The sequence below is a fragment of the Notechis scutatus genome, chromosome 2 (assembly GCF_049901735.1).
Source record: "Notechis scutatus isolate UNSWTSFEM ecotype Mainland chromosome 2, rNotScu1.2, whole genome shotgun sequence".
NCBI lineage: Eukaryota > Metazoa > Chordata > Lepidosauria > Squamata > Elapidae > Notechis > Notechis scutatus.
Window position 1 is genome coordinate 183,525,572 of NC_142010.1, and position 19,923 is coordinate 183,545,494.

Genomic DNA, 19,923 nt, shown 5'->3' on the forward strand with positions numbered 1-19,923 from the left:
CTACAGATGGCCTGGGGCTTTGATAAAGATATCTTTAGGCTTTCTCTGATAGACAAGGTTTCCTTGCTACCTCTCTAGTACAATACTTAGCCCTTAATGGCTTTTTTAAATCATCTTTTAGCTGATACACTCTTTCAATGTCATAAAATTTTGCTTTTTGCTTAACAGCCATCAAGAGTTAACAGGACAACCACTAGATTTAATTCAATTACAATTAATTTTTCTCCAAGCTTAGTAATAACAGTAACCATTAACCCTCCTGTTTATTAGTTCTGGATATTTAAAAACAATTAGTCCCTTTTAATAATTTAAACAATACAACCAAAAGACCAACAGAGGTAGATGCAAGCATTTCGTATGGACTCATTAGTATCTACATTACAATAACAGGGTTAAAATCAGCCTCATAGTTCTGGATGTATTTATGAAGGTCTCCACACCGAAGCTTTAGTGTGAGCAGCCTCAGGGCTCAAAGTGGTTTACCTGAATGAAGAAACTAACTTCTTTGGCTATGTATTCCATTTTGTTTTATTTATCTTTTAAAGTTGTGTCTATTTTTTTTAATTATGAATCTGTATCTTTAACATTTATTAAACATACAAAAAGCAGTTTTCTAACGATTATTTTTTTAAAAAGGAAGGGGTGGGGCTTCACTTCGGGTGCAGCCGGAAAAGAAACTTTGCTTCTGACGTTTTTTCAGGGTGGGCTGGATGCTCAGGCTCCCCCTGAGGGTCCTGGGAATGAGGCCGGATGCTGCACTGGGGGGCTGCCAAGGCTTCAGACTCCATTGTCTCTTCTAGGACCTGCTTAAGGGCTTCCAGCTCTTTGCAGAGTTCCTTATTTTTTTCCTGCACCTCTTTCAGCTTTCCATCCAAGAGACTATTGTCCTGACAGGTTTCTTCCTTGCACTTGCAATCCTCCGAGCAGGCCATTTTCTGCTTTCGGCAACCAATAGTCCTTGTTTCTGCAGCGCCCTCGACAGGCGCACCCGGAAATCTTCCTCGTGCCTCGGGTGATTTTGGCTGGCAGCCGGTCCTCTTCCGAGTCGTCTGGTTCTGAGAGCAACTCTTCGGGGCCCATTTCAGATCTCTGCTTTGCGCCGGCCACCCGGTGAAGCTTTGGCCCAGAAATCTTCTACCTCGTGCCTCAGGCGATTTTGGCTAGCACCCGCTCCTCTTCCAAGTCATCTTAAAGTTGTTTCTAAGTTGTATGTTTTCTAAGACCTATCAGTAACCAAAATAAAGTACTTTGTTGTTGGATTCAGTATCTATACACGATTAGTGACTGCATTAGAGACCATCCCAGCTGGCAGTGCTTTCCCGATAACCCCACATTAGCCCAAAATCATTAAGTCTCTTATTGTCCATTTTGAATCACATCCCACTGGTGTGGAAGGCACTTCTGAGTTGAAAAGATTAGCTACCGACTTCACCGTTGCCCTGGGGACAGCCAGTTGAGGGTTCCTTTCACGTCCCCAGCAGAAGCTGGAATGAAGGATGGAAGCTCACCCTATCCCACAGCAGCACTCGAATCTCCAATGAAGGCTTGCTAACCTCCAATGCAAGCCACTGTGCTGAATTATATGTTCATTTATATAGGAAACAAGTTTTTAGTTTATCAGGTCTTGGAGTCTCTCAGTCCTCAGAGATTAGTATTTCTCCTCCAGTAGCTTATGATGGTGATGTTGCTTCTTTTTCCTCCAGCCTATCTTCCTGATAAATGAAAAAAGTTACAATATACATATATTTAAAAAAAACCATATACTAAATACTTCCATGGCTTTTTTTCCCAGAGGAAAATTTGGTATTATTTATATATATATATATAAATTATACAAGAGATATTTTTCTTAACTTAGAAATCCTTGGTATATGACAAATTGGTATAGGGCAAACAGTGCTAGTCACAATAACTTTGTATTGCTGTAAAAATTAAAAAAAAAATTACAGGTCATAAAAGTAAATGTCTACTTCAAACTTGCATTTGTGACAAGTTCAATATTCAGAATTCAGAAATGACTAATACAGAAAACATTCTAAAGCCATTTAAGCAACGAAGCAACATACCCATTATTTTCAAAGAATATTTTTGTGTTCCTTTTGTAATTTGGTAGATGCTCCCAATTGAGGAAGTGGTTAAAGATGCTGGCAATGAAGCCAGCTGGTGACTTTGGACTAGTACCTCTCTCTAAGCTTTAGGAAGGAAGGCCAAACCACTTCTGAACCACCTTGCCAAAAAAACTTGCAGTCATCTTAGTCAAATTTGAAGGCAAAAATTAAATGAAATAAAAAATAAGCCTAGGTTTACCTTAATCTACAATCTTAAGATTTTTTTTACACAAATAGAGGTTACAGAGAATAGTAGACAACTTACTGGATATATTGTAGGCTTTTTTTGGGGAATATCTTGGGGAGTAGGCTGCAAATGAAAACAGAAGAATGATTATGAAGAAAGTAGTAATTTGGACATTCTTTGGAATTTATCTGATAGATTTTTCCCATCTTGGTATCTTTTCAATTCCTTATACTATGGAATCTGTACATTTGACCTCAATGTGTTCTCAGCAGAATTCTCTGCAACTACATAAAATCAGAACATAGCCACTTTCGCAAATAGGAGGAACTCATTTTTTATTAGGCTTCTGGAAAGTTACGCAGGCACTTACTAAATATATTACTGGTACGGCCAAATAGCAGTATTAGAATGGGGAATAGTGGTTCTGGTCACAACGAGATGGAAGTTAACTGAAGGTCTTGCCTACTGGCAAACAAATTTTTGCAAAATTGAAGCTCATCACGCACAAAAATTCTTTCAGTTTTCAAAGGAAGACCAGATCACTGGAGAAACATCTGTACAAGGTTGATGTTAAATGTTTTGTTGGTTTTATTTTAAAATTTTGTATTTGCTGCAGAGCTGGGACCAAATCAAACAATTAAAATTTTAGAACCTTACTTTCATTAACAAATTTAATTCAAACCGTATATAGAATAAATGTATTGTTACACAAGACTTTAAACAAAATTCACTCTGGTTTTTTTTGGTAGTGGTTTGTTCTCTGAACTTACCATTTAGCTCCCAAACATTTCATTACCAAACTAGGTAACATCTTCAGCAGGACTTTGGGTTATGCGTCTTGTTCCACTTCTCTTTTGTGTGGTGTTGTGGTCAGTACATCATGTGATTGGCTTGGCGCGAAATTCAGCTGGTGAGGGGGTGGTCGGTTTCATTGTCGATTGTGAACGGTCTTGTTTCTTATAGGATCATATGCTGGTTCTAAATCAATGGGTTTGTTGATGGATCCATTTGTAGAGTACTAGAGTTCGATGAATGGTGAATTTTTAGCATGGCTAATGATTCTGGCTTCGTCCCAGTTGAAATGGGACTTTGTTCATTGTCGATGTGGCTCGAGATCAGAGACTTCTGGTTATGTCAGTTGATTGCCAGTTGATGTTCATGAATTTTGGTTTTTAATTGTCATCCTGTTTGTCCAACATAGAAAAATAATATTTTAAAATACTTACAAAAGCAACTATAGCACTCCGGTCATCAAGCCAGCACCAATGACCCTCCACAAAGCAGCAATGAAAAACAACCACAGCAACTGCAAAATCCCTGGCTCTTTATTGCCTATGTGACCAGAGGGGGTAAAAAACCCAAGCTGAATCATATGGGACTCCAAAAATTCTTTTTTGCCTTTTTTTTACAACTTTCATTTCTTTTTGGTAAAACAAATTATTATTTATGCCTTACAACAAAGTTAAAAATAGTAAACCAATAACGATTATTAAACATTACAAACTTGTTTTCCCCAAAATAAGACCTAACTAGAAAATAAGTCCTAGCCCAATTTTTAGAATGCTCCTAAGCCCTACCCCCAAAATACAACCCAGCTAAGTTCATCAGAGGTGTGGTCAGCACCGGAGGTGGTGAGTGTGCAGGGGGTGGTGTCTGGTAGCAGCCACAGCCTGCGCAGCACAGGTGAGTTGATTACCTGTCCAAGTAGCAAGTGGAGGCAGAGGTGGGGGGGAAGGCAGGTGATCCATATGTGCTGTGCAGGCAGGAAAGTTGAGTCAGTGGCTGGGGCGGGTGGGTAGCTTGCTTGTCTTCAAGGGCGGCACTGGCAGCAGATGGAGGTAGAGGCACAGGGGAGGCAGGTGATCCTGATACGCCATGTGGCCCGCAGACAAGCCAAGAGATGGTGGGTGAAGTGGGCAGGCGGCTACAGGACCTTCATCTTTGCGTCACTCCTCTTGCCTGCGGCCCATGTGGCAAATCAGGATTTCCTGCCTTCCCTCCACGCCTCTGCCTCCATCTGCTGCTTGGACAGGTAATCAAGTCACCTGCACTGCATAGGCTGTGCAGCCTGAGTGCACCAAGGGGCCACCGGGCTGCAGCGGATAGTCAGCTCCCACATGCTTGCTGCCTCTTGTGCACGGCTGGGGATGGGGTGCCCAGCTGGGCTGATCACCCTGAAACTGCTTCTCCAAAAGTAAGCCCAAATCCATCTTTTGGAGCCATAAATAAATAAATAAATAAAGACTGGGTCTTATTTTTGGGGAAACAAAGTATAAAAACTAAGGTCTTTTCCTAACAAAAGATGGAGAGGAATTGGTAGGATTTTTATGAGACTTCATTCTTTTCCCCCCCTTTTTATCATACCTTGTATCACTGACTTTCCTTCATACTTTCAACACTTTGGCTTCTTGATTGTTTTTTTTTTCTTCTATTCTTGAGTCTCCACTTGAGCTTGTCTGTCTGCATTCCTAGTGGCTTTTCCACAAATGGCCTAATGCTTTGGTAAGGATATCTTTAAAGCATTGATTTCTTTTGTAGAAGAGGTTTCTTCGTTACCTCTGTGGGTCTTCTCCTAGTAATTGCATTTTACATTTCCTTTTCCCATATATCTTTCCAGAACATCCTCTATCAGGACACCTGGAAGTTCCTGATCTGTTGCTAGATTGACTTCTTGATCTGCTGCCAAACAGGTTTCTTGATCAGTTTCTTAATCTATATCTTTCCTAAGGCTGACTTTCCATATCAGATCTGGAATATCACTTCAGAAGACTGCTGCATTCTGTAATCTGGGTTTGTAGGCTGCCTGGAATACTGTGCTCCAGTCTGAGCCGTAAATTTATCTTTAAAAAAATATTCAAGGATATTTTCCCAATTATATGTTATCAGTGTTAAGTATCAGAACATTAAATCTGTATTTCTGAAGCTTCAATGTTGCTGCTGCAACTCAGCCACTCTAGTTCATGTTTTTGCAGATTATTATTTATGGTGTTATAGAATGTGCTTGTATTTCTGTGGTATTCCACTCTGGAGATATCTCAAATATTCTGGGCTTGTGTGGGATACATCTCCTTCAATTGCCACTTGGCTGCTATTCGGGTTGCGTAAATAACGTAGCCCCACGAAATCAATACAGTAGCAAGAAGCAGCTATGAAAGAAAAGAAAATATCCTTCTTAATATGAATTTACATTTGATATGTCAAGTCTCTCTTTATACTTGTTTTATCCCCACCATCAAAATCAAATCTGCACCTTACTTACAAGAACCCAGGGGCTGAAAAGGGTCATATGAGATGGATGTCTTACTAAGACCTTATGTACTGTAGTGCTACTATGTAGTAAATGTTCATTCTGCCTTTTCCACTGGAGTTCAAGAGTTTCCATGAGAGTCTCTATTTTATCCCTGTTAGGTTGGGAGAGTATGGCTGGCCTTAAAGATATATAGTGAAATTCCATAGCTGAGAATGAATCAGAACTTGATTCTCCGCATCCTAGTCCAATACCTTCATCCCAAAACCACAGTGATTATTGTGCAAAAATAAGTTTTATGTTAACCACTTTTCTTGAGTGAATCATAGTTTGCTTGATGCATTTAATTTGCTAAATTATAAAGCATAGTTTACAATACATAATGGTCTAATTTAAATCCCAGCAAGCCAGAATTGGAGCCAGTTTGGTCTAGTGGTTAAGGCACCAGTCTGGAAATCAGAAAAGTGTGAGTTCTAGTCAGTGGTGGCATTCAATTTTTTCTACTACCGGTTCTGTGGGCGTGGCTTGGTGGGCATGGCAGGGGAAGGACACTAAAATCTCCAGTCAGAGGTGGTACTTGCCGGTTCTCTGAACTACTCAAAATTTCCGCTACCGGTTCTCCAGAACTGGTCAGAACCTGCTGAATACCACCTCTGGTTCTAGTCCTGCCTAAGGCATGGAGCCAGCTGTGTAATTTTAGGCCACTCACTTTTCTCTTAGTCCCATGAAGGAAGCAATAGAAAACTACCTATAAAATATTGACAGGAAAACTGCAGGAAGTTACCTGGAATCAAAGATTCAGGGGGTGGGATGGGGAGTATTTCCCAGTTAGGTTTATATGTTTCTTAAAACTTGTGACTATATTCATGAACTTTCAGAATACATATATAGCTTTCCATATAAATTAGGGCTTCTGAAAATTTTTGAAAGGAGGCAAATTTACAGGTAATCCTCAACTTGCAACCACAGTTGAGCCCAACATTTCTCTTGCTAAGTGAGACACTTGTTAAGTTCTACCCTATTTTTACTACCTTTCTTGCCACAGTTGTTAAGTGAGTCACAATTGTTACATGTTTATTAAGTGAATTTGGTTTACCCATTGATTTTGCTTGTCAGAAAGTCACAAAAGAAGATCACAAAGATACTGCAACTATCATAAATGTGAGACAATTGCCAATGGTCTGAATTTTGATCACATGACCATGGGGATGCTGCAACTGTCATACATGTGAAAAATGGTCATTAGTTGCTTTTTTCTGTGATAGTAACTCTGAATGGTCACTAAATGTACTGATGTAAGTCGAGGGCTCCCTGAAGTTGCTGAAAAAGCAAGTTCTCATCTATCAAAGAAATGGCCTTGGCTAAGAAGACGAAAAACGGGTTCTCTGAAGGTTAAGAAAAAAAGAGGCCTAGACCGCCATGTTAAAAGTGCTAATATTACCTTTAAAAATGCTAATAAAAATACTAATAACATTTGAGATAACGAAATAACCACACGGGGGTCTCCATGTCTACAATCTGGAGAGAAAGAAAAACGACGCTGGAGACAGAAGTTTGGCTTCAGCCGGCATGAGGGGAATAGCTTTCAAGGGAATGGCAAACTTTTTGGGGAGTCCCAGGCCCTTTCCTCCAAGACAGAGAAAAACGGGGAGAGACAGTCCCCATCCCCACCCTCCACCAAGGTATGGGGCCTATCCGGCACCGGTCCTTGCTTTTGAGCAGCGGATGCGAGATTGAGCCAGTAAATCGCCCTCCCGGGATTTCCTTGTAAGGAGACGCCGTGTCACGCTCCCTCAAACAACAAAAGAAATGGCGGCGGGGGGTGGGTGGGGAAGAAGGAGACAAAGAAATCAGCATCGCCTTACTAGCGAGTAGAGCCATTCCAGAGTTCGGCAGCTTACCGTCGCCATTCCCAGCTTCTCCCGTTCGCGCCCTGCCCTCGCCTCGCTCAGGAAGTGATGTTCGCGGACTGGCAGGAAAGGGAAGGCGGGGAGAGCCATTTTTATTAAGGGAGCCAACTCTTCCCCCCCTCCCCTCCCCTCCGGGAAGTGAGATTCCCAGCTGAAATTAGACGGAGGGACGGTCTCTTCGGTTCCTGGGAACTTCAGGGCCAAATAATGTCCGCCGTCGGTCTCCAGCAAAAATATGTCGCTCTTCCTTGTTTTGATTCAGCCCTCCCGATTTAATCCCTGCCCTGCCCTTCCTTGCCAAGAACCACCATGATTTTGTTAAGATAGCCGGATCCTCTGCCATTTACTTTCGAATGGCTGTATGGAATCGCCCCTGGCTTCCCAAAGTAATTGCAGAGGTGGAAATCTCTTGAAATCTTTGCAAACCTGAGATTACTCGGGGGTGAGCCTCCTCCAGATAAGCCTTTGTCGTTGCCAGTGCTGGTCTCCCCAACACACCCTCTCCCCCAAAGCATCTACGGACAAAAACTCCCTTAGGGAAACAGAAAGCAACACTTTGCAAGTTTCATCAGAGAGAAGAACCTCGGCTATGCATTTGGCAAGTGTGACTGAAGCCCTCTTCTTTTTCTTTGTCCCCCACCTCAGTTATTCCCATCTTTGCTTCTTTTTGTGTGTGTGTGTTCTCATTTATGTCGTTTTCTTGCTTAGATTTGGTAAACCGCCCAAAGTTGCTGGAAATCGGAAAGCATATACATTTACCAATAAATAGGACAGCTTCTGTACCGAGTTCCGATTTGGACCGAGTTTTTCTCATGAATCAATACGAGTTAAGAGGGTGCAGTCAAGAGCCTTTTTCCTTTGGTGTCCGTATTGACTGCTAAATTGAAAATTATGGGTTAAAAAAAGAAGATTGGGAACGTGGCCTTTTCCCTCTTGAATGCGAGGAATGTGGACCTGCCGATGGACTCCTCACCGCACACATTGCAACAGCGATAAACTTTTGAACTATAACTCCCGAGATGCTTTGGGGGCTACCGTCTTGATCGCTGAGGCTTCTGGGAGTTGAAGTCATGGAACCGTACAAGCTTTAGCTCAGTCGAGGAAGCCTATCTAACCGTTTTCATTTTAAACCCCACCTCCTTTTCCCTTCTAACCCGGCAAGCGACTCCACCCCCTGCCTGCCACTTGGATTGTACATCCGGTTTGGAGAGGACGGGAAAAGCAATCCAAAGCAGCCGCAGCCGCGGCGGCAGGAGCCTTCTCAGCACCTGTCTCAGCTTGTGCCGCCGTCCATGTGTGACCCCCGAGAGCGACGGAGCCGAGCCGCCGGCGCCAATGGCCGTCGCCGCTGGCACCAACGGTCCAAACCGGTTAGTGAGCGGCTTCTATTGGGAAAGGGCGCCCGGCAAAACTCTGCATCTTCCGGACACTTTGCCCCCACCATTAGTTGCCTTGAGGAGGAGGGGAGAGCCGAGCGAGGTCGTCCGTTTCCGCTCCTGGCCGAGGGGCTTCATGCTCCGAGACTCGTTTTTAAACGGTCTCAGCCAACGGAACGCTCGGGTCTCTCGCCACCCCGCCCCTAACCGTTTCCCCCCCCCTCAGATAATATATGTAAATATACAGATAAATCGAACTCTGGGTCCATTTGCGGCCGCTGATTGGCTGCCCGGATGCTTAAATAGCAGCCCCGCTTCTCCCGATCTTTAGTTCTTCTTCGTCCTGGGTAGGCGGAGGAGGCGGCGGCGGCTTGGAGAATCTCGGAGGCACCGCCGTTGCTTCGGCTCTTTGGATACCAGGTGGTTCTTCTGATTTAGAGGAACCGTGGCCCAGCCTTTGGCTCTTTTAGGCCCTCTTTTTGGCCCCTACTCTTAAGACTGTACTACACCACAGGGTTGCGTGTTGAGTCCCTTACTTTGTACCAGTGATGGCTAATCTGTTCCATGTTGCGTGCCAAAAATGTGCATGCTCACATGCCTGCACCCATGATGCAATGTGCATGTGACTTCCCCCACCCCCTGTGCATGCAACCCCCCCCCCTCACATGCCATATGCAGATGTGCACTCATCTTCCATGTAGGTGTCTCCCCCTGAGCATGCGTGGCAGATACCCAACAATCAGCATGTGCGGTTGGGGTCTTCCGGGCGACCTCTCAAGTGCTGGCAGAAGTGGCTCTGCGTGCCACTTCCGGCACAGGTGCCATAGGTTTGCCATCATGGCTCTATACTCTTTATGTTCATGACTCATGCCAGTAATACCATTACTAACTTTGCAGATGAAACAACAGTGGTGCGACTCATCTCCGGGGGGGGGATAAGTCTGCCTACCGAGATGAGGTGGACTGGTTGCTTTCGTGGTGTGGAGACAATAACTTGGTCCTCAACACCAATAGGACCAAGGAGCTTATAGTGGACTATAGAAGGAACAGATCAGACCTCCAGCCCTTGCTTATCAATGGAGACCAAGTGGAGCAAGTGGCCAGTTTTAAGTTTCTGGGTGTTACCTTAAAAGAGGACCTGACCTGGGGTGCCCACATTGCAGCCCTGGTCAAAAGGGCCCAGCAGAGATTATACTACCTGAGACTTCTCAGAAAACAACAACTGAATGAAAAACTGCTGGTGACCTTCTGTCGCTGCATCATAGAGAGTATTTTAACTTACTGCACCTGTATATGGCTTGCCAATTGCACAGTGCAGGTAGGACAGTGCTCCAGAGGATTAATGTCATTGCCCAGAAGATCCGCATACAGACAGGAGGTTGTACAACTTACCTCGTGTAACCGGAATAGTCTGGAACTGAATACACTCAAAACCGTAGAAATGGTGGTAGACTTTAGAAAAAACCCTCCTATACTACCACCTCTTACAATAGTAAACAACACAGTATCAACAGTAGAGACCTTCAAATTTCTAGGTTCTATTATATCACATGACCTAAAATGGACACCTAACATCAAAAACATCATCAAAAAAGCACAACAAAGAACGTTCTTTCTGCACCGACTCAGAAAGCTCAAACTGCCCAAGGAGCTGCTGATCCAGTTCTACAGAGGAATTATTGAGTCTGTCATCTGCATCTCTGTAACTGTCTGGTTTGGTTCTGCAACCCAACAGGACAGACACAGACTTCAGAGGATAATTAGGACTGCAGAAAAAACAATTACTATCAACCTCCCATGAGGTTGTATACAGGACCTGTATACTGCATGAGTCAAAAAGAGGGCTGTGAAAATATTTACAGACCCCTCACATCCCAGACATAAACTGTTTCAAATGCTTCCCTCAAAACGACGCTATAGAGCACTGCATACCAGAACAACTAGACACAAGGACAGTTTTTTCCCAAATACCATCACTCTGCTAAACAAATAATTCCCACAACACTGTCAAACTATTTACAAAGTCTGCACTACTATTACTATTAACCTTCTCATTGCTCCTTATCACCCATCCCCTCCCACTGTATGACTGTAACTTTGTTGCTTGTATCCTAACGATCTATATTGACTGTTTCCTAATATGATTTGATTGTTTATTGTAACCTATGATTATTAAGTGTTGTACCTTATGATTCTTGACAAATGTATCTTTTATGTATACCGAGAGCATTTACACCAAGACAAATTCCTTGTGTGTCCAGTCACACTTGGCCAATAAAGAATTCTATCATTGGTTACCCTTTCCCCTATTTGGAAGAGTTTTATAACTCCCGCTGCCAAGAAAGTTCAAAACATTCTTAAAGATCCATCTCATCCTGGGCACACTTTTTTTTTTTAACTATTACCATCTGGCAGACGGTACAAGATAATAAAAACAGGGACAAATAGGCTGAAAAACAGTTTCTATCTCAGAGCAGTAACTATATTTAATTATATTGTATAGTGCAGTATTGGTGCGGTGTGGGGGGTTTCGGTTCAATGTGTGGAGGGTGAAGGATGTGTTTATTTTTATGGTCACGGTCATGATGTGCACTGAAGATGCTGTTTGATTTCATTGTATGAGGTGCAATGACAATAAACTAAACTAAACTGTACTGTCTTCATGTATTAGAAGAGGATACACAACTTACTAATAATGACATATTTCTTTTACCAACACGAGAAAGCTCCCAGTATTATCTTACCTGAGGTAACGAGCGTGCTCCTTGCTTCAGTTTAAGGTCCAAATACTTGAACATTAGCGTATTATATGGGTTATTCCCTGTAGTGTTGTGGCACTCATCGAATATCATCAATGTGAATGTTGAAAGAGAAATATTTGTCCCCTTATTATTCAGAGAGTTCAAAAGAGTCTGGGGCGTCATGACAATAATATCATTCTGCTGAATGCAATATCGGAGGTTTTCAATTCAATTGTATAGAATGTGAAGGATGTGTTTGTGTTTTACTTTTATAGTTATAATGTACATATTTAATTTATTGTACTGTAATATTTAATTTCATTGTACTAGGTGCAATGACAATAAAGTAAACTAAAATTAAGATTGCCCAGACTTTAACTACTTTAGGCATTTCATACTGAGGGGAGATTCAAGTGGCTCTTCTTCTGACTTAGGGGCACCATGGCCTTGAAGATTACTCAGCCTTTGGCTCTTAGTAAAAGAGTTAGTAAAACATAAAAAATAAAGATAAGACAAGCCAGGCACAGGATAGCAAGGAATCTCACTTTTGTTACCCAAGGTTAACCAAAGATTGTTGTGCCTCTTCTAAACATCAACACTGTGGAGCCCTCTGATCTAGGGGTGAAGAATATATCTCTAAATGAGGAATGAAAGAACAGCCTTGCAGGAAACAAATTTAATCTGATAAATTGGTGATATTTTTACATTGTAGTTTTAAATACAAACATGTAACTCATGCCAAGCTTGCATTGATCATTGTATTTCTTTTCCATTTTCAGGGCTTGATACCCCTGGCAGATTTTTTCCCAAAGGATAATTCACTCCTATCTGGCATCAACAGGCTGCATCAGACAATGCCAGAGGAAATATCTCCAGATTCGAAGTGCCCGATCTGCCTGGACATGTTTGAAAATGTGGCCTACTTGGATCGTTGCTGGCACAGATTCTGCTTCCGGTGTGTGTTGGAGTGGTCCAAAAACAAAGCAGAATGCCCACTCTGTAAACAGCCCTTTCATTCCATCGTGCACAGCATGAGATCTGCAGATGACTACAAGGTGCATTCTGTGAGGCCTTCAGAAATGGAATCTTTTGCTAACCCGAATGGGAGGCGATTCCGTTACCGAACTACGTTAACAGGAGAACGTCCTGTAAGTGTTAATTCCCAGAGGTCTTCCTCTTCTCGAAGGACAATGTCTTCCCCAAATTGTGGGATCTTGTTTGAAGGGTTATCAACTCAGACAACAAGGCAGAGAGATGCAGAAATGCATCAGATGATCAGACGGCTTGCATCAAGGCGACAAGCTAGTTTGGAAGGTAGATTTATGCGGCACATTCAAGAGCAAGAGATGATTAGCTTTCGAAAAGCTCTGTATCGTTCTGGCACACGTGTGAGAAGCATTGAAGATGGAGGGCGTTATCGGGACATATCAGCTGAATTTTTCCGCAGGAATCCTGCCTGCCTTCATAGGCTGGTACCATGGCTAAAACGTGAACTTACGGTCCTGTTTGGAATTCATGGATCGCTCATTAATATAGTTCAGCGTGTAATAATGAACAATTTGATTATGTTTGACCTGGAAAGCCAGGCATTTGCCAATGAACTACAGCCTTTCTTATTACAAAGCACAGAGCATTTCTTACATGAATTTATAAATTTTGCCAGATGCCCATTTAATATCGAAGCGTACGACGAGCATGCAAATTATGATTGTCCAGCTCCATCACGAGAAGAAGGAAGTGCATCTGAATCTTCAATTATTACAATATCACCTGACGAAACTGAAGCCCGGGCACCTGATTGCAATGCTTTCAGAAGTGACACAGGCCAGGCACCCTGGGATGACGAAACACCCGGCCCCTCCTATTCTAACACAGAGCAAGTGCATGCTTCTCCATTGACTGCATTAAACACTTCGGAAAGCTCTGATGAAGAGCCTGCTGGAAATAGGACAGAGTTGCAGATGTCACAGCAAGCAAATATAGAGGTGAACGGTGACAGTTGTGATTCATCGGACAACTGTGTAATTGTGGACTACGTCAAACCATTAGCTGAGAGAACCCCCGAGCTTGTTCAGCTGTCCTCAGACTCTGAGGTTTCAGCTGATGATGGGAAAAAGGAAGAGACCGATAAAGTGCAGCCTATCCAATTCTGCAGCTTTAGCCCGACAGATGTTAGTAGATCTGCTTCGCCATCTTCTGGATCCAGAGATGGTACTGCTAATAAGATTAATGAGTATCTCTCCAATGAAAAAAGAAAACCGAAGAGGGGTGAAAAAGATGAGACTAAATTCAGAGGAGCATCTTCGTTGCAAAGCTTTTCTTCAAAGGAAGCCTGTTATGGATACAGTTCGTCAAAAAGAAGGAAACCTGAATCGCATGTGCAGCATTCTGACAGGGAGCACCACAGTTCGAAAAGGAAGAGGAAGCATCACAGTCGGGAAAAAAGAAAAAAGAAAAGAGACAGCAATAGACATAAACACAAAAAGAATAAAAGGAGATCAACCCGAGAAAAGAGTACATCCCGATCTCTTTCTCCAAGTAGTGAAAGCACTGATCTGAGAGATTTAAGCTGGTCACGATCTCAAAGTAGAGACTATAGTGGAACTTCCAGGAGTAAAGACACAAATTATTATTTGAGAGACGATTACCCAAAAAGCAGAAAAAGAGGTGAATATGCTTTATACAATCCAAATGCAGTCAGAAGTTATGAAAGACATAGATCAAGAAACCGGTCAAGAAGTCGATTTAGCAGTCGATCCAGCAGCCGATCAAGAAGCCGATCTAGCAGCAGATCAAGAACTTCCAGGCATCCTGAAAGAGGACGTTCTGAAAAGCCAGGTGGGAAAAGGAAATATAAAACACGTCACTTGGAGAGCAGCCAGAGAGGTAGCGAGGAAACCTCTTCTGTAAGAGAAAGTAATGCTCTAAAGAAATCCTTACCAAAGGATCAAACCGTTTGTGCAAAAGCCACCAGCACTGTAGATAGAAAACCTCAAACAGAGACTCAGCACAAAAAGAAGAAGAAGCGGTCAAGAAGCCCAAGTGTGGAAATTGTTTATGAAGGTGTGTGCACATCAAAATACGGCAAAAAGAAACCAAAAAGAATTAAGTCTACCAATCTTACCAATTCCTCTGCATTATCTTCTGTTGTGATTACAATTGACAGTGATAGTGATAGAGAGAATGACATTACAGAATCTAAAATTTTCAACCAGTTGCCAGCTAAGAGATCATCTTTGTTTTTACGTCTGGCACAAATGATAAATGGCAATTCACATTGCCAGCTACATTCACCAGAGCAAGATGTGTAATTTTTTAAAACTTTTTTTTAAGTAGATTTTTTCCTCTTAGATAGGTTAAGCCTTAGATGTAGACATAGATTTTTTTTTTAGTTTTTAAAGTTTTTAATAATTACTTGTTTGCTATTGTTTTTAACTTAAAGAAAGAAAAAATAACTTGTTTTATGAAATAAATTTTATTAAATAAAGAAATAGATAAAATAAAATGTGACCTTGGGAGTCCTTTGTGCTTTCTGAGTTTGGTTTTTTTGCTTGTTTTATTATCTGACTAGGTAACATTGACAGTGCTAGGAAACTATTAACTATTTATTAAAAGTGGCGGTGAAGATCAATCCAGTATCATGATAAAAATCTTCCCAAACTATTAAAAAACAAACTTGCCTTAATCAGATTTGGTTCCGTTTTTGTTACATGCTTATTTTAGTTTAAAAGCTAAACACAGGACAGATCTGTTAAAAGTAATGTATAAGCAAATAATTATCAGTAGGCTAATATTTCTCATTTGGGTTAAGACGTGATACATTACCATTTATCCAGATAAAAATGTTGACATCAGAAGGACGTGGTTGGCCTTTATTGGATTAGCATTGCACTATGTAAGTCCCCCAATTAAAAACTTCATAAGACTTATTCCTACTAAATTATAACAAGTAGATTAAGTTGGATTTTTTTTTTTATGCTAGAGGCCTCTTGAAGGGAAAAAGTATGTTCATGTATGCTATTTTTGTTCCTTAGCTTATGTGACAGTCTTCAAAGGCTTTAATGATTTAATCTTTTAAAACAGACCTTTTTAATAATTTAAACAATAGTCAAAAGACAAACGGGCAGATGTATTCCATGTTGACTCATCAGTACCTACATTACAATAACACAGTTGAAAATCAGCCTCAGATATAAGATCTAGCAAGAGTGTTAATTGAGCCTATAACATATACAAAAACGCAACCAATGACAAGCCTTATGCCCACAGGAGGCGCAGATTGACATGAAAACAACCAATGACAAAGCTGCTTCTGCACGAATCAGGGAGGCTTTAAACGGTTAATAGCAACAGCCTCAGCAAAATGCAGGAAATGAGAGTTCCTGTGGTGTAGTAAAACTTCTATTTGGATCCACTAGTGGCAGGGCTGCCTTACGCATGGGTCTGATGGGCACTTGCCCATGGACCCCATGAGCATAGGGGGGGCCATACTAATCTGTATGCTAATCCTTCAATGCACCTTATATAAATACAGCAACATTTATTACATTTTACTGCATTTTTAATTAATACTAACATGCAAATATATGTTTAATTTTATCGACCATTTACATTTTTATTCCTGAGAGTAGTAGTTGTAGGGGCCGCAATACACTGCTTTGCCTCGGGCCCATAATGCTGTTAAGTTGGCCTTGCCTGATGGCCTGTAGAAAGTATCTTGCAATGGCCAAAGAAGGCATTTTATGGCCATAATTTGCTGCTGCTGCTGGATTACTCAAGACTCTCTGGACCCATTTCGGAAGATGCTCCTTTATTCTGAAAGACAAACACCTATCAGTTCTGCCAATGTAATTGTCTCTGCAGTTACAAATAAATTGGTAAACACAATGAGTTTTGGCGTTGATAAGTTGTCCTTCCTTAATTAGGGGCAGCAGTATCCTCTGGGTTTGATGTAATATATGAAGCTCAGCCCTAGTGAATGTTGCTTCAATTAAGGAATTTTAATCAAGTCATCAAGCCTGCTAATTGATCCTCCTTAAAGGGCAGCTCAATAAATACCTCTTTTTTTACTGGCAGTTGGAACTCTTGACTTTGGTTCTCTTATTTTACTATGCCTGTCAATAAAGCACCTGGGATGGCCTCCCTTATGCGTGCAGAAGTGGCTTTATGTCATTCTACGCTTCCCATGGGCGTAAGACTTGTCATTGGTTGTCTTCGTGTAATCTGCACCTCCTATGGGTGTAAGGCTTGTCATTGGTTGCTTTTCTGCATATGTTATAGGCTTAGTTAATGCTCTTGCTACATCTTATATTTGAGGCAAATTTTCAACCATGTTATTGTGATGTAGGTACTGATGAGTCACTATGAAATGCTTGCATCTACCTCTGTTCATCTTTTGACTGTACTGTTTAATCATTTTTGGATGAGGCTAGCAAAAAATTTTAAAATCAATGTTTAATAAGGAATTTTAAAACAGTTCGCAGGTTTTCATCTGAATTGTTTGATACTAGGAGTTTAATTGTGTTAATAAATATGGATGCTAGTCTTTGATTATATAATATACATGGCAGCAGTTGTTCAAGATAAGTCAAGCAGAATGAGATACACAATCAGCCTGATTAACTGATTAAATGACTGCAATTAGGCAATCCATGATCATTCCATTTCCACACCCCAATCTCTCTTCCTTCTCTCCCCACATCTGCTGACAGTCTAAACCAGGGGTGTCAAACAGGGGTGGCAGGGGAAGGATCTAAAATCTCCAGTCAGAGGTAACTGGTATTTGCCAGTTCTCCAAACTACTCAAAATTTCCGCTACTGGTTCTCCAGAACTGGTCAGAACCTGCTGAATACCACCTCTGGTCGTGGCCCAAAACAGCCCAGGAAGGCAGCCCCCCCAAGCTCCCTTTTGGCTGGCAGAGGCACCGCAGGCCAGTCCTTTGCTGTTTACAGGGCGGGCCCACAGGCCAGATCTAAGCATCCTGTTTTCCGGATCTAGCCCCCGGGCCTTGAGTTTGACACCTCTGGTCTAAAAAATCCCAACCTGCCTACCTTTAAGAGAGTTTTCAAGAGTGAATTCTTATAGGTTTTAGTATAAAGATTTAACTAATTATTAATAGAAAGAAATGTGTTAGCTTATTAAAATGGTTCATGCTTTATCGGCATGGACATCTTTATCCTTCCTTTCATATTCTGCTAAAATAGATGTTTCCTTATATATCATTAGCTACAATGCCTATATAAATGTTTTATTCTTTCTACATATCTGTCTTCTGATACATATGCTGTATGTCTCTCTCTACATAGATTTTTCTATGTGACGTAGTCATTTATTTCTAATGACAGGAGACTTTTTAAAAATGGAATTGCTGCTATCTATACAATAGAATAGAATAGCGTAGAATAGAATTCTTTATTGGCCAGGTGTGATTTGACACAAGGAATTTGTCTTTGGTGCATAAGCACTCAGTGTAGATAAAGAAAAAAATAAAATACATTCATCAAGAATCATAAGATACAACACTAGTCATAGGTTATTAATAAGCAATCAAATCATACTAGGGAACAATAAAACAATATAAATTAATACAGATACAAGCAACATGATTATAGTCATAAGTTGGAAGAGATAGGTAATAGGAAGGATGAGAAGAATGATAGTAATACAGTCTTATTCAATAATTTGACAGTGTTGTGGGAATTAGTTGTTTAGCAGAGTGATGGCGTTTGGGAAAAAACTGTCCTTATGTCTAGTTGTTCCAGTGTGCAGTGCCCTATAATGTCGTTCTGAGGGTAAAAGTTGAAACAATTTATGTCCAGGATGTGAGGGGTCTGTAGATATTTTCACACCCTCTTTTAGACTCGTGCAGTATTCTCAGTGGAAGGCAGGTTGGTAGCAATTCATTTTTCTGCAGTTCTACAATCTTCTATCGATCCTTAAACTTAGTGTAAACACATAAGAAAAATATTCCAACAATCGTAACTGATTATATCTTGATGATTCCCAGTTATATATCCATCTAGAACTGAGCAGATGATATTATGGAAATCCTTATTTGAAGTCTGCAAGCTAGATGGTCAGGATGGGATAAATTAAAACAAGTTCAGACTGATTTCTGGTAAGAATGGCTGTGTCCTGAACGGATGGGATGGTTGGATGGTTCCTTCACTGGCCCTGGAGTGGAGCCATATGTTCCTTGAAACAAGAATATATTTATTTATATTCTTTATTTTTATAAACCAGTCAAAGCTGTAAAATATACTCCATCCTCTTATTTCCCCTACAATAATCCTGTGAGGTGAATTAGGCTGAAAGAGAGTAACTGGCCAATGGTCACCCAGCTGGCTTTTATGGCTGAGGCAGGATTAGAATTCACAGCCTCCCACTTTCTAGCCAGGTGTTTTAATCAGCAGGTCGCAGTGGCTGTGGTTGCAAAGGGAAGGGCCGTCTCTGGAAATGTCTTGCTTTGGAATTCCTCACCTTTGGAATTCTGTCTTCTGGTGACGCACCAGTAGATTTACTTGGCTAATACGAAGAAGGCTTGGGCAGTTTTGATACAGATCGAAATGGTGCTTTAAATCGTCTGGCTCCTCACTAACCCCTAGAGGTACTTTCTTAGAGGCTTTCTGATCTGCCCCCATAGGATCAGGACTCCGCATTCCTAAGCTAACCCTCAGCAGATGAAGATAAGAGGCAATCAAAATTTGGCAACCAAGCAGGTCGAAATTAAAATAAAATAAAATGTTTAATTATTATGTATGTGCAAGAGAGAAGGGTAAGAATTGTGATGAACAGTATAGGTAGCCCTCGACTTACAACAGTTCATTTAGTGACCAAAGTTAAAACAGCACTAAAAAACGTGAATGACCTTTCCGCCCCCACTTATAACCAATTGCAGCATCCTCATGGTCACCTGATCAAAATTCAGATGCTTGGCAACTGACTCACATTTATGGTTGCTGTTTCCTGGGGTCATGTGATCGATACCCTTTTGTGACCTTCTGACGAGCAGTCAATGGGGGAGCCAGATGTAGTGTTTCACTTAACAACTGTGGCAAGATAGGTTGTAAATTGGGGCAATTGACACACTTAAAAAATGTCCCACTTAGCAACAGAAACCTTGGGCTCCGTTGTGGTCGTTAAGTCGAGGACTACCTGTATTCTGGGTCACATATGGATACACCTCTTATCTGTTGAAGAGCAGCTTCTCCCCCCCTTTCCTCCCCTTTTTCAGTGTTTGGGAGGGAAGGGGGGGCAGTTGAATCAAGCAGGCAACCTTCGGCTTTCAGACTGTGGGGGCATTAACACCCCCCCCTCACACCTCCAATTACAGCTGACCATCCCTGGCCATCCT

General features: G+C 41.5%; 2 protein-coding genes across 2 annotated transcripts; one reads left to right on the plus strand and one right to left on the minus strand.

Moving 5' to 3' along the window:
* Nucleotides 1-4,843: 4,843 nt before the first annotated feature.
* TZMP1 (transition zone microprotein 1) lies at nucleotides 4,844-7,488 on the minus strand. Its single transcript, XM_026672292.2, has 2 exons — nucleotides 7,408-7,488; nucleotides 4,844-5,441 (listed from the first exon to the last, which is right to left on the minus strand). The coding sequence occupies exons 1-2, from the start codon at nucleotides 7,450-7,452 to the stop codon at nucleotides 5,331-5,333; spliced, it is 156 nt and encodes a 51-aa protein (XP_026528077.2). The 5' UTR covers nucleotides 7,453-7,488; the 3' UTR covers nucleotides 4,844-5,330.
* Nucleotides 7,489-7,523: 35 nt separating this feature from the next.
* Nucleotides 7,524-15,079, plus strand: TOPORS (TOP1 binding arginine/serine rich protein, E3 ubiquitin ligase). Its single transcript, XM_026672290.2, has 2 exons — nucleotides 7,524-8,822; nucleotides 12,349-15,079. Exons 1-2 carry the CDS (start codon nucleotides 8,745-8,747, stop codon nucleotides 14,878-14,880), a joined length of 2,610 nt encoding a protein of 869 aa, XP_026528075.1. The 5' UTR covers nucleotides 7,524-8,744; the 3' UTR covers nucleotides 14,881-15,079.
* Nucleotides 15,080-19,923: the final 4,844 nt, after the last annotated feature.

Coding starts and splice junctions, on each gene's coding strand:
- TOPORS (XM_026672290.2), top strand. CDS start 8,745: ATGTGTGACCCCCGAGAGCGACGGAGCCGAGCCGCCGGCGCCAATGGC. Junction 8,823..12,348: donor GGCACCAACGGTCCAAACCG/GTTAGTGAGCGG, acceptor TTCCATTTTCAG/GGCTTGATACCCCTGGCAGA.
- TZMP1 (XM_026672292.2), bottom strand. CDS start 7,452: ATGGCGACGGTAAGCTGCCGAACTCTGGAATGGCTCTACTCGCTA. Junction 5,442..7,407: donor TGGAATGGCTCTACTCGCTA/GTAAGGCGATGC, acceptor TTTCTTTCATAG/CTGCTTCTTGCTACTGTATT.